Source organism: Rutilus rutilus, assembly GCF_951802725.1.
Source record: "Rutilus rutilus genome assembly, chromosome: 4".
In the NCBI taxonomy this organism is placed as follows: Eukaryota; Metazoa; Chordata; class Actinopteri; order Cypriniformes; family Leuciscidae; genus Rutilus; species Rutilus rutilus.
Window position 1 is genome coordinate 25,327,271 of NC_140212.1, and position 14,566 is coordinate 25,341,836.

At 41.7% G+C, this 14,566-nt stretch overlaps 2 protein-coding genes across 2 annotated transcripts; both read right to left on the reverse strand.

The window, feature by feature from the left end:
- Positions 1-783: 783 nt before the first annotated feature.
- Positions 784-2,297, reverse strand: LOC311289319 (uncharacterized protein; the record flags this gene model as incomplete). Its single annotated transcript, XM_084407187.1, has 2 exons — positions 1,782-2,297; positions 784-1,583 (listed from the first exon to the last, which is right to left on the reverse strand). The coding sequence occupies exons 1-2, from the start codon at positions 1,846-1,848 to the stop codon at positions 784-786; spliced, it is 867 nt and encodes a 288-aa protein (XP_084263313.1). The 5' UTR covers positions 1,849-2,297.
- LOC311289318 (uncharacterized protein) lies at positions 1,870-4,995 on the reverse strand. The gene is made up of 2 exons (XM_084407186.1): positions 2,628-4,995; positions 1,870-2,010 (listed from the first exon to the last, which is right to left on the reverse strand). The coding sequence occupies exons 1-2, from the start codon at positions 3,688-3,690 to the stop codon at positions 1,925-1,927; spliced, it is 1,149 nt and encodes a 382-aa protein (XP_084263312.1). The 5' UTR covers positions 3,691-4,995; the 3' UTR covers positions 1,870-1,924.
- Between the last annotated feature and the right edge of the window lie 9,571 nt (positions 4,996-14,566).

A 14,566-nucleotide genomic window follows, 5' to 3' on the forward strand; every position in this document is an offset into this window, starting at 1 on the left:
ACGTGAAAATTGGCCCGAAGCCCGGCCCTAGGGGCGTAAAAAAGTCGGGGCCCGTCGGGCTCGGGCTGAAATGCAGGGCTCTACTAGGTGGCGCTGTGATCAAACTTCTCAGGTACCTTCGGGCCATGCTAATGATGATCCAAACCAAATTTGGTGAAGAAATTTCAAATAGTTTAAAAGATATTGCAAATTATGACAAAATTCAAAATGGCGGACACGTGGTACATCCCATCATGGCAAAATCGATATCCACGGATTCGTCATGACCTAAGGAATCGATAGACACCAAGTTTATAATTTTCTGACAAACTTTTCACAAGTTATTGGCCAAAATATGTATTTTCCATATCTCATGACCCGTAGGTGGCGCTGTTCCCAACTTTGGCATGGAACCTGAGATCATGCTTCCGATGAATTGTACCAATTTTCGTTTCGATTGATCAACGTTTGGCCGAGCTATAGCTTCTGAACCAATTTTGGGTCGACCTCGTTAAGTTTGCGACATCATAACTTTTTTTTTTTTTCAGTATAGCAAAAAAATCAGGGACAGTACTTCTATGCGGCTCGGTCTGAAGATCATTTGAGCATTTTACATTTTACATTTAGTCATTTAGCAGACGCTTTTATCCAAAGCGACTTACAAATTAGGACTAAATAAAGCGAGTCATCATGAAGAGGCAAAAACAACAACAACGCAAGAAGTGCTCAGAATACAAAGTTCAGGCATTATTCAGAGTAGCATAAGTCTGATAAGTGATGTTTCAAAGGTTTTTTTTTTTTTTTTTATGAGGTTAAGTGCTCACGGAAGAGATGGGTTTTCAGCTGTTTTTTGAATGTTGCCAGTGATTCTGCATTCCGGATGAGGCCGGGGAGAGCGTTCCACCAGCATGGAGCTGTGAATGAGAATGTTCTGGAAAGTGATTTTGTGGCTCTCTGTGATGGAACCACGAGACGTCGCTCGTTGATCGATCGTAGGCGTCTGGTAGGGATGTAGACTCGTAGGAGTGAGTGAAAATAGTAGGGAGCTGAGCCTGTGATAGATCTGTAGGCAAGCGTCAATGCCTTGAACTTGATGCGAGCAGCGAGAGGTAGCCAGTGCAGAGAGATGAACAGAGGAGTGACGTGGGCCCTCTTGGGCTCGTTGAAGACAAGACGAGCTGCAGCATTTTGGATCATCTGTAGAGGTTTTGTTGCACATGCTGGAAGTCCGGCCAAAAGAGCATTACAGTAGTCAAGCCTAGAAATGACCAGGGCCTGGACCAGAAGTTGTGTTGCATGCTGAGTTAGGAAAGGCCTGATCTTCCTGATGTTGTGCAGTGCAAACCTGCATGATCGAGCTGTCTTTGAAATGTGATCTGTGAAGGACAGCTGGTCATCAAGCATTACTCCGAGATTTCTGACCGACCTTGATGGGGTGATTGATGATGACTCTAGCTGGATGGTGAAGTCGTGTTGTATAGACGGATTGGCAGGGAGGATGAGAAGCTCAGTCTTTGCCAGGTTGAGCTGCAGGTGATGTTCCTTCATCCATGTGGAGATGTCCGCCAGACAGCTTGAGACCCGTGCAGCTACTGTGGGATCATCTGGTTGAAACGAGAGGAAGAGCTGTGTGTCATCAGCATAGCAGTGGTAGGAGAAGCCGTGTGCCTGTATGATGTGTCCCAGTGATGTAGTGTAGATGGAGAAGAGGAGGGGACCAAGAACTGAACCCTGGGGAACCCCTGTGGTCAGTTGATGTGCTCTGGATACCTCACCTCTCCATGCGACCTTGAAGGACCTACCTGTGAGATAGGACTCAAACCAGTGGAGTGAAGTTCCTGTGATGCCCAGTGATGAGAGGCTGGACATAAGGATCTGATGATTCACAGTGTCGAAGGCAGCAGACAGATCCAGGAGAATGAGGACTGAGGACTTGGAAGCAGCTTTAGCGATCCGTAGGGCTTCTGTGACTGACAGTAATGCAGTTTCTGTTGAATGCCCTTTCTTGAAGCCAGATTGGTTGACATCCAGCTGGTTGTTTAGAGACAAAAAGGATGTTATTTGGTTGAAAACAGCTCTTTCAAGTGTCTTCGCAATGAATGGTAGGAGGGAGATAGGTCTGTAATTCTCTACAGATGATGTGTTTAGTGTTGGTTTTTTAAGCAGTGGAGTGACCCGAGCCTGCTTGAATGCTGTAGGGAAGGTGCCAGTATGGAGGGATGAGTTGATTATGTGTGTGAGTGATGGTAGAAGTGTCGGAGAGATGGCTTGTAGAAGGTGTGATGGGATGGGGTCTAGAGGGCAGGTGGTAGGATGACTGGAGAGGAGAAGTGTAGATACTTCTTCCTCAGTTAGCGAGGAGAAGGAGAACAGTGGGATATTGGCTGTGGAAGCGGTCAGTCTGGGTTCCTGTGTGTGTGGAGCTGAAAACTGACTGCTGATAGATGTTGTTTTGTTGGTGAAGAAGTTCGCAAAATCGTCAGCAGTTAAGGAGGAGGAGGGTGGTGGTGGAGGTGGGCAGAGGAGAGAGTTGAATGTCTTGAAGAGTGAACGTGTGTTGGAGGAGCTGTTGATCTTGTTGTGGAAGTATGAAGATTTTGCAGCATGAACATCCACAGAAAAGGAAGAGAGGAGAGATTGATACATACTCAGGTCAGATGCGTCTTTTGATTTGTGCCATTTCCTCTCCGCTGCCCTAAGTTCAGTCCGGTGTTCCCGAAGAACCTCAGATAACCAGGGGTTAGGGGGAGTAGCACGTGCTGGCCTGGAGGAGAGAGGGCAGATAATGTCTAGAGAAGAGGTTAGAGTGGAGCATAAGGTGTCCGTTGCTGTGTTCACATCCAGAGATGAGAATTGTGAGGGTGGGGGAAGAGAAGATGACACGGCAGAGGAAAGATGGGAGGGAGAAAGTGAGCGCAGGTTTCGCCTGAAAGTGACTGGTGGGGGTGTTGGTGGTGAAGGGGTAGAGAGATGTAGACTGAAAGTAATGAGGAAGTGATCTGAAACATGGAGAGGTCTCACCAGGATGTTGTCTGTGATGCAATTGCGTGTGTAAACCAGGTCCAGTTGGTTGCCTGATTTGTGAGTACCTGTGGTGATGAGTCGTTTGAGATCGAAAGAGGCTAGGAGAGAGGTGAAGTCTGTTGCATGCGGCTTTTCGAGATGGATGTTGAAGTCACCAAAGACTAGAAGTGGGGTGCCGTCCTCAGGGAAAGTGGACAGCAGCACATCCAGCTCATCTACAAAGTTTCCCAGCTGACCAGGGGGACGATAAATGACTACAATATGGATCTTAATGGGAGTTGTAAGTGTAATAGCATGATATTCAAATGAGTTGTTGTTGCATAGAGAAGAGAGTGCGGAGTATTTGAAATTGTTAGAAACGAGGAGCCCTGTTCCCCCACCTCTCCCAGACTGGCGAGGGGAGTGAGAGAAGGAGAAATTGCTAGAGAGAGCAGCAGGGGTTGCTGAGTTTTCTGGACGAATCCAGGTCTCAGTCAAGCCCAAGATACTAAGAGTAGAATGAGATGCGAAGGCTGGAATGAAGTCAGCTTTATTGACTGCTGACTGACAATTCCATAGACCCACGGAAAGAGAGAGTGGAGTGTGTGAGGATGAGAGAATTGGACGCAGATTGGCAGTATTGCGTTGTCTTTTGCGCGCGATGAAGGGGCGTTGGCGAGAGATCACAGTAATGTGTTGAAAGCACATGTTGATTAATGTCAACAATAAGATAAGAGAGGGAAGGAGAGGGGAAAAGGAGATACGTAAGTGCCTTTCTAGTGTCCTTGCTCGGTGGAGTCGCGCAGGTAGAGTCGCTGGTCTTTACCCGAGTCGGTCTTCACACGAGGAGGCTGAGCACGAGAGCTGAACGCTTCCGCTGACGCTTCCGCGACAGCGCGCAAATTACATAGTAATACAGATAATGCTTCACCGCTTGAGTGAGTACAGCTGTTTCGCTCGGGCAATTAAGTCAAATAACGTGACAATGTGCCGAATCGAAACTGCTGAGAGCAAATAAGGCTTAAGTGCAAATTAGACTGCAATATTAATTTTCACTCGCGGCTTTTGTTTAATGTAGTCAGCGCGTCTACTCAAATACAGAATTATGTGAAGTTTAAAAATTGAAAATAAGCAGAGAATCGAAAATGGCCTTACCTTGACTAAAACACAACACTTAAATGACAGGAAAACTGAGTAGTCCAGAAAAACACTTGCATGCGCGTTCGTTGGGGTGCCTCTTATGCTGAACGCTGGTCCTGACGAATGACCTTAAGTTCCTCTATTTATAACTGTTCCTACAGATGCTGTTTCGCTCGGGCAATTAAGTCAAATAACGTGACAATGTGCCGAATCGAAACTGCTGAGAGCAAATAAGGCTTAAGTGCAAATTAGACTGCAATATTAATTTTCACTCGCGGCTTTTGTTTAATGTAGTCAGCGCGTCTACTCAAATACAGAATTATGTGAAGTTTAAAAATTGAAAATAAGCAGAGAATCGAAAATGGCCTTACCTTGACTAAAACACAACACTTAAATGACAGGAAAACTGAGTAGTCCAGAAAAACACTTGCATGCGCGTTCGTTGGGGTGCCTCTTATGCTGAACGCTGGTCCTGACGAATGACCTTAAGTTCCTCTATTTATAACTGTTCCTACAGATGCTGTTTCGCTCGGGCAATTAAGTCAAATAACGTGACAATGTGCCGAATCGAAACTGCTGAGAGCAAATAAGGCTTAAGTGCAAATTAGACTGCAATATTAATTTTCACTCGCGGCTTTTGTTTAATGTAGTCAGCGCGTCTACTCAAATACAGAATTATGTGAAGTTTAAAAATTGAAAATAAGCAGAGAATCGAAAATGGCCTTACCTTGACTAAAACACAACACTTAAATGACAGGAAAACTGAGTAGTCCAGAAAAACACTTGCATGCGCGTTCGTTGGGGTGCCTCTTATGCTGAACGCTGGTCCTGACGAATGACCTTAAGTTCCTCTATTTATAACTGTTCCTACAGATGCTGTTTCGCTCGAGCAAAATTTTGGACAAAATTGGACAAAATTTGAAGGAGGAGTAGCAAAAAAACTGAATACTGTACTTTTCAAAAGTCTTAATGTAAGGTATTGGTTGTGATCAGCATGATGAGAGGAATCAGGTGTCTCTAGATTAAAGGGTTCAAAAGTTATAACCATTTTAATGTTGAATTTTTGAACTGGTGGTGGCGCTATAGAGTTGGTCCTAGAGGGTCAAAAATTGGTCCAATTACTATTCATTACCATCACTAGAAGTGTACCAAATTTCATCATTTTCCTATGTTCCGTTGATAGGGCTGCCATTGACTCCCATTCGGGAAGAAGAAGAATAATAATAAGAAAACTAACAGATACAATAGGTGCAAGAACTTACTGAACGTCAGGAACTGGTGGACAATGAAGAGGTGAGGTCAACACACAACTGAAAAAATGACAGGTACAGTTAATGAACAACAATACATTGAAAGAAGTTACATTACATCTGGTTTATATCAAGAACAGGTCCCAGGTCCATCTAAAAGAAAGAAAGACAGGCAGGAACAGACCGATGAGCATGACGACATGAGGTCTGCATATATCTGGAGAAAAAACCTATACAATTCAAATAAACAGACAGCAACAATAAAACAAGCAACATTAAAAACTGCATTCTGTTTGGCGTACTTTTACAGCCTATGCAACCACAGACTGAAGCTGAGTGTGTTCAAGAACAGAGCACAGATGTAGGTGAGATTCATGAACAAAATCAAACATATATCTATTAAAGCACAAAATCTGTGTGTGTGTGTGTGTGGCACCCTTGCATTGTTGCATCATAAAGCAGGGATGTGATTTTTCCGGATAAATCCGGAATTCCGGATTTTCCGACCTGAAAATGTGACCTATGTGAATCATGCAGATCTGTAAAAAAAAAAAAAAAAAATGGGGGGGGGGGGGATCTCACAGCCGTCACCATGGTAACCCGGGACGGAACCACAATCGCCGTCCCCGCGCAACAGGGCCACACCGGGCGGCACGTCACCGTGGTTACAGATTACAAAGAGATGCATTTTTCCTTCCTTTCCAAGTATCAACAAGGACGTATTTGCGTGACCGTTCACAAAGACCCGCCCCCCTTAGTTACTGTCGCTATGTCCGACAAGCTACGCCGTTCTCACGCCACACCATGTTCTCACGCAGTGAAAAATACATTGCGGAGCAGAAAGGAGACTGACAACACGCTGACAGACAGAACAGACCAGGTTACTTTTCGGTTACGTTTGATATTAAACATATTAAACAAAGTCTCACCTTTCAAATTTGGTCATTTTTTAAAAGAAATTTAAACAATAAATACCGTTTTGTGGCTCTTTAATGTGTCGTGACAGATCGCTGTAGAGCATCAGTTAAGATGCTCGTGAACCGATCATCTCTTCCTTCTAATTAATTTATAGCCTCAAATAAACATGAACAAACATAAGAAGGAATGTTGTTTTAACCACGGAAAGATGTCAGTACACTCCGTTTTTCAAGTTCAAATACTCCCATGTTAATCTACTAACTCTCCTGACTGCTTTGTCGGACAAAATGGCGGATGGCGAAGTATGATTGGTCAGATCACCTGTCAATCAAGCTCCCTGCGAAGGGTCATCGCTCTCGCGCTACAGTGGTATCGTGACAAGAACATCGCCGGATCGGATGATCTGGGTATGTATTATTGCTTGTGTCTATATATAACCTATAAATTACTAATTTGACTTTGTTGTCGATTGATTAGATGATCGATTTTGATTGATTTTCCACTATGGCAGGATGTTTAAGCTGCATTAACATTAACTTACTTGTATTTGCTAGCTATATAATAAGATAGCTAAGTTAGCTACTGCTAACCACCCTTAAAACTTTGCTGTATGAATCGTTGTATGATGTATGAGTCGTTTTCAAGGTTTTGGCAACTTATAAATTAATTTCTTGTGAATGGTTGTGACAGGGTTTTTATGTAACGGTAAAGGCGTTTCAGACGGCTTGGATCCGCGGGGTCGCTCTGTCAATAGACAAAAACTGATCTGGCTGTTTGATCTGAGTTTACTGAATAATATATCTGTTTCTTTAACAGTTAGGCCACCAGGTCTTAAACAGGCAACAACCTTTACTGCTGTCTCTTATTCATTAAAAATAATCTAATAACTTTAAGGTTAGGCTACACAGCTAGAGCAGCACTCTTTAAAGGGTTAGTTCACCCAAAAATGAAAATTCTGTCAGTAATTACTCAACCTCATGTTGTTCCAACCCCGTAAGACCTTCGTTCATCTTCGGAACACAAATTAAGATATTTTTGATTAAATCTGAGAGCTGGATCACTCCTCCATAGGCTTCTAAGACACTATAACTTGCTGGCCCAGAAAAGTTATTAAAGAGATTGTTAATATAGTCCAAGTGACTACAGTGGCTCAGTCTTAAGTTTATAAAGCGACGAGAATACTTTTTGTGCGCAAAAAACAACAAAAATAACGAATTTATTCCACTTCATTTCCTTCTCTCTGGGCCTCTATTTATTTATTTATAGACTAAATTATTTCAAGAAGATATAAAAATGTTTCTATAGCCGCTAAAGAAAATACTGTTGTACCAGTACTGTGGTTACTACCCACAGAGTGGTGTTTACTCGCGCAGAACTTCTGTGCCTGTCTGTTCACATGAGGAGCTCAGTGACCCCTTGGATCCAATATGTTTAATGGCAGCGCAGACATGGAAAGTATTAAAACTTTCTAAAGCTATAGCAAGTGTTATTCCATTCTGCGCTCGCGCACCTCTGCTCTAGTTTTCAACCTTTCTGAAGAGCAGATAGTCAAAATAAATAGTCAAACGTAAATATGAATATATTTTTTTATATGGATTCTTACATTCTAATAAAAATTTTCCATTATTCTTGATTTCCAGCATACACAGACTCATGGCCAAGCTAGCACTGAACAGCCCTGAATTAAAGTCTATCGAACAGGGGGTCAAGAATCGTTTTAAATGGAGCTGGTTGCTGGAGACTGTCCAAGTTTAGGGAAACACTTTCTCACTCAATTGCTTTAGCAAAATTAGAGAACCATTTGCAACATTTGCAACCACCCTATTAACTATGGCACAAGTGGGAAGATTGCACCCAGGAAACATATGATGCATCCAAAACATGTGAAACTGTGGAAGATCCAACAGCAGAACATGCACATTGAGATCGCACGAGCTGATAACATCATTGTTGCGGCTCCGCACAACAACTCGGTGTGAGAAAGACTCAGAGGTACCCAGCGCTCTGCAAGCTTGCACTGTCTGCACTATGCCCATTTCATGGTCCACAGTTTCATGGAATCAGCATTCAGTGTAATGTCCAACATCCTGCAAGCCAAAGCTGCCAACCTAAGTGTTGAGACATATGAGTCCTATCAAGTGGTCCAATACAACCTGAAGGCCATGCAGGTGTGTGCCATTCAGCACTACTCCCGGAAGACAAAGGAGAGTCCTGTTAATGTACAGCTGTGCAGAAATGTAAAACTATCGAGCCAAAGGTACAGAGCTCTGCTCAGAGATAAAGAAGAACTTAACAAAAGGCCTTATCACTCTGAGAAGCCAACGGCCGGCAAGAAAATGGCAAAAGATGCCATCGTGGCAGAAGTTGTGAGTGCCAGGCGCAAATTCCAAAAGAAACGTGTAGAGGCTCTAAAAAAGTTTGCTACAAAGGCTAAAGAGTCATACAAAAATTGAGGCCTTCTTTTGACATGAAAATTTGCATGTTGCACATTTAGCTGTTAAAGTTGGGTAAAAATGTAAAACATCCCTTAGGAGTTCTGTCGACCCTTTTTCTGCATGCGTGAACAGTAAATGTATTTTCACTTGCTAATTAAAAGTTCTGTTGTGTTTATTTTCATTTGTGCTGCTCCAGTTCTGCTTACATATTTTTTTGCGGCCTACATTTTCCATGAATATCTCTTTGCTCTTTTTCAACAAAAAAAAATTTGCTCAAATTTTTGTTCAAATAAGTTGTTATGGGTCCTGCTTTACTATCCATATAGATCCGCCACCAGTTTGATCGGCGTGTGGGTTTGATCGGCGTGTGGGGGTCTCAGTATATTTTCCTGCTTTTTTGTCCTTAGCCAATCACATGCCTGATAAAGAGCCAGCTGGGTTTAAGTAGGCCCAAAGCCGTAGGCCTAATCAGAACACTGGCACCTGACGGGTCGTAAAGTAATCAGTAGCGGGACCACCTATGAGGATGGGCATGCACACTTGCTATGGATGGGCATGTACTAGTAACACATAAAACAGAAACCTCCTCAATCATCCATCCTTCGAAGGATTAATCCATATGATTGATTTCTTGCACATGGAATAAATCTAGTCCTAGACAGAAAGTCTTTAGTCTAGGAGTAGGTTTATTCTATGTTTATTCTATGTACATGTTAACAAGAATATATGGATTAACCCTTTGAAAGATGTGAAATGAGTAGGCTAGACATTTACAAAACTTCTACATAAACCTACTAGTCTACACCACTAACTACACTTCAAGAATTATTTACACAAATAACTATTTACACAGCACACACTGTCCACACAGCAAATAGCCATTACCTTCATTGGAACATGGCATACACAACTCTTTGGCACATTTAAGGCTGAATAGGCAGTATTTCTTAGCAGACAGTTGTCCAGCTTGTCCACTCACTCACTTGCACAACAAACTATTTACAAAAATGATTCCACTTACGAAACTACTACATTATTTACACAAATAACTATTTACAAAAATGATGCCATTAACTAAACTACTACTCAATTACCCCTTCATTCATATCCAATGAACTAATTACATTTCAGGAGCAGCCAGTTACTCAAAATGAGGGGATCCACCTCGAACATTCTTTGGACTGCCCGCACCAGCCCAGTGCAAGGGATATTGAGCCACTAACCCTACCAAATCGGACACTAAGGTTCCAGGACAGCTGGTACAAAGCGTTCCCCTGGCTACACTACAGCCATCAAATAAAGGGGGTTTTGTGTATTCATTGCATGTTTGCATTCATTGCAATTCCACCTTGGCCAAAAGTTCTGAACCAACCTTCATATCGGCAGGCTTCAGAAACTGGAGAAAGGGTAGGGAAGCTTTCAGTAGGCATGAGATCAGCAAGGCACACATTATAGCTGTCAACACACGTACGCATCTACAAAATTCTGTAAGAATGTAATTATGCAGCCCATCAGCAAGTGCTCAAGAGGCAGCCAGGTTTGCTCTCTTACAAATTGTAGGTGCTGTGAGGTATCTCTCCAAACAGGGCTTGGTTCTTAGAGGCCATTCCAACGAGGAGGGAAACTTCCAGACTTATCTCAGGGATAAGGCAGAGGATGACCCCAAACTGGCAAGCTGGCTGCAGAAGAATCACCCTTACACCAGCCCTGAAATACAGAAGGAAATGTTGATCATTATGGGAAACACCATAATTAGGGTGGTTGCTGAAGAAATTTCTGCTTTACCTGTACTGCAGTACTCCCTCATAATGGATGGAACCCAGGACATCAGTGGAACGGAGCAGATCTCCATCTTCCTCCGCTATGTTGACAAAGACCTGGAGCCAAGGGAGGAGTTTGTGGGGATGTACGAGGCCTCTTCCACAACTGCCGTGCATGGGGCCTTGTAATGGGGCAGGATATCCTACTGCAGCTGGAAGGTTTCAATAAAAGCTTGCAAGGGAGAGCAGTATCAATTGGCCAGATGTTACAGGCTGTTTATTGCACCAAGAAAGCCTTCATAGCGAATAGAACAAGTGTTTCATTTATGAGTCTTTACTCAAGAGCGGTAGAACTCGCCTCATCTTTAGATCTCGAGCCAATAAAGCTACCACATATAAGGAAAGCATCCAACCGATATGGTGGGCCAGCAAACAGTCACATCCCGTCTTCTGTGGAGGAAAACTTCCAAAGTACAGTTTTTCTGTGCCACCGATACAGCTGTCACTCTGCTGGATGACAGATTTAACCAGGAGGGCCTTGGCTATCTGGCCAAGTTGGAGGAACACTTTCGGACAGGAGAGTTGAGTGAGGCAGTGGAGCTGTACCCGGAGTTGGACGCCGAGCTGCTGCAAGTGCAACTGGCTATGCTGAAAGCAAGCTACCAGTTCCATTCTTGTCAGGAGGTCAGTTAGATCCTGAAGACCATGGTGCCAGAAGTGAGACGGCTGTTTCACCAAGTGGAGGCTCTGGTTAGGCTGTTGCTTGTGGTCCCTGTGTCTTCTTGCAAAGCTGAGCGGAGTTTCAGTGCCCTGCGACGTTTGAAGACCTGGCTCCGCTCCACAATGGCACAGTCACGGCTCAACAGCGGCCTTCTTTGGAATATCCGAGAGGCATTCACATCTCTTTGGCAAATTTTAGTGGATTTTTAGTGTTCTACTGAAGATAAAAGCATGGACAAGTTTTTGATATATTCTTAAGGTGATAATAGGCTGACTTTGTAATTGTCTTAATGTGGCTGTTCAAATTTAGGTCTGAGTCCAGGACTACACAAAGATTTATGGCTTTGTCTGTTTTTAACATTGTCATATGAAGCTGAGCGCTGACTTTTAATCGTTCCTCTTTTGCTCTAAAAACGACCATCTCAGTTTTTTCTTCATTTAATTTAAGAAAGTTCTGGTACATCCAGTCGTTAATTTGTTCAATGCACTTGCTCAGTAGACAGTTGTCCAGCTTGTCACTCACACAAAAAAAGTCCACAAAAAATCTGCTGAATTCACATGCGCTTAATTTCAGTTTTTTTTACAATCAATTACACACACACACACACACACACACACACACACACACAATAACAGTAGGCCCTGACAGGAGGAGGACAGAGTAAAGGTACGCAGGACCTACGATTTCCACACTTTTATTAGCCCTGGCTCATTTCAATTTCAATTTATTTCAATTTCAATTTATTAATGGATAGCCCCTTGAGATGCAACATCTCATTTACAAGAGGGTCCAAGTACACATAGACATAAAACAAAACAAAAACAAAAAAACAAACAAGCAAAAAACAAATGCTCAAAACCATTGAGCTACTAGGCAGCTTACAGCATTACCCTAAACCTAAGACACATCATAGCTCTGACATGTTATAACTGTCTCATAAAGCACATCACATTTACCTCATTATACAATTGGAACCATAATGCAAGAAATTCAGTGAACAAAAGGGTGTCACATAAGAAGGACCGAGGTTAAATCCACAGGAGGTAAATCAATTAAACAGTTCCATGAAACAAGAGACAATTACAAGCATTACTATTCAGTCCAACATCAATAGCATGCACACACATTATTTAGATATTGGAATAAAGTTAACTTGAATCTACGAAAAGATAAGATGGACATCAAGGAAAGAGGAAGATTATTCCAATCACTAGTAGCTTTGTAATGAAAAGTTTTACGACCAGTGGCTGAAAAGATTCCTGGTACAGTAAAGACAAGAGATTGCATATCTCTAAGAGGATACAAAGAACTACGTGGGACCAAGAGTTCTCTCAGATATGGAGGACATTCGAAGTAGGCACATTTGAAAATAAAAAGAAACCAATGAAAGTCTCTTCTTGAATTCAGCTGAAGCCAATTCAATGATGCATACATTACACAATGATGTGTCTTAAAAGGACACCTCAGAACAAATCTACATAGAGAGTTAAAAACAACATTAAGTGGCTTAAGAACAGCGTCACTAGTGTTCATGTAGATAATATCAGCGTAGTCAATAATGGGCAATATCAACTGAGAAATTAACCTTTTCCTAACTTCCAATGTAAAACAATTAACAGATCTATAAAGTGTACTGAGACAACCATATATTCTCTTTGTTATATAGTCAATGTGAGGTTTGAAGGTAAACTCAGAATCCATCCACAACCCAAGGTATTTAAATTTTTCGGATTTCACCATAGAGGACCCATTAGCAAAATACAGTTGTAAGTTAAGAGCACATGGTCTTCTGTGCCTCGTACCAAACAACATACAACAGGACTTTTCCATTTTCAACACTAGGTTGTTACTGTGAAGCCATTTTTGAGTCATAATAAAGTCAACTTGTAACCTATTCTGGATCTGGTGAATATCAGAGTCAGCAGTATAAATTACTGTATCATCAGCATAAAGATGAATCTTACTCATGGAGCAGATGTGTGATAAATCATTAATAAAGATCGAGAACAAAAGGGGTCCTAGAGTGGAACCTTGAGGAACACCCTTATCAACCAATAAATAATCAGACAGTGAACCTTTAAAAGCAACACACTGCCGTCTATTATGAAGATAAGAATTGAACCATAATAGAGCACTTTGATTCAAACCTATTGCATAAAGCTTATCAAGAAGAATGTAATGATCCACCATGTCAAAGGTCTTTGAAAGATCAATAAAAATAGCACCAGTTACCTGTCCCTTATCACAGGCAGAGAAAATATCATTGGTGAACTTTAATAGAGCGGTGGTGGTAGAACAATAGGGCCTAAAGCCAGATTGAAATGCGGATAAGATATTATTTTGAATAATGAATTTTGATAATTGATTAAAAATAATTTTCTCAAATATTTTGGCAGTGGAACAGATAATAGAGATAGGACGATAATTATTCATAATAGAAGCATCACCAGTTTTTAATAAATGGGTTACTTTCGCACATTTCCATGTAGCGGGTACAGTACAAGTATTCAAAGACAGATTAAATAGGTCCGCAAGTGGAAATATCAATACATGAGCAGCAAGTTTAATATACCTAGCCTCAAGTCCATCCGGACCAGCACTACTATATTCCTTCAGATCAGCTATAGCATTAAAAACGTCAATGGGCATAATTTTGTTAAATTTAAATGAGCCAGGTGTAAAAGAAAAGGTTGAGACATGATCATTAGTATGAGAATAAACATGATTGGAGTCACCAATTGCAGTAAAATGCTGATTGAAAGCATGAGCAATAAGGGAAGGATCAGAAATTGTAACATTATTCATTTTCAATTGATTAACAGGAGTTTTAATATTCCTATTGAGAACTCGATTCAAATGATCCCAGAACTGTCTAGGGTTTTTAAAATCATTAAGAAAACAGTCTCTATAGTAACTAGATTTAGCATTTCGGGTGTGAGTCTTGCACTGATTCCTAAGAGATCTATAATAATCCCAGTTGGGGGCAGATTTAGTAAGGCGGTATTTGGCCCATGCCTTACCTCTTTGCTTAAAAAGATTGATTAAATGAGAACTGATCCAGGGTAAGTGCTTCCCTTTAACTCTAATAGTCCTAAACGGAAAATGCTTATCAATTACATTAATGAGTTCAGAGTGAAAAATTAGCTGGAACCTGTCCCAATTAATAGAGGTCAAATCCTGTATAAAACAATCAACATGGGTATTTTTACTTTTTGACTATTTGACGTATTTTAATATATTTCGGAGGGAAATGAGGCAGTTTGATTTTCCAGACACAATAAATGACAGAATGATCACTAAAACAATCTGATAAGACACCAGATTTAACTATCCTTTCCGGATTAGAAACCAATATCAAAT

What these genes read in the sequence shown, in the direction of transcription:
- LOC311289318 (XM_084407186.1), bottom strand. Translation starts at nt 3,690, where the DNA reads ATGTGCTTTCAACACATTACTGTGATCTCTCGCCAACGCCCCTTCATC. An exon ending in AAAAGACGCATCTGACCTGA is followed by an intron (nt 2,011 to 2,627) that starts GTATGTATCAAT and finishes CTAAACAACCAG; the next exon opens with CTGGATGTCAACCAATCTGG.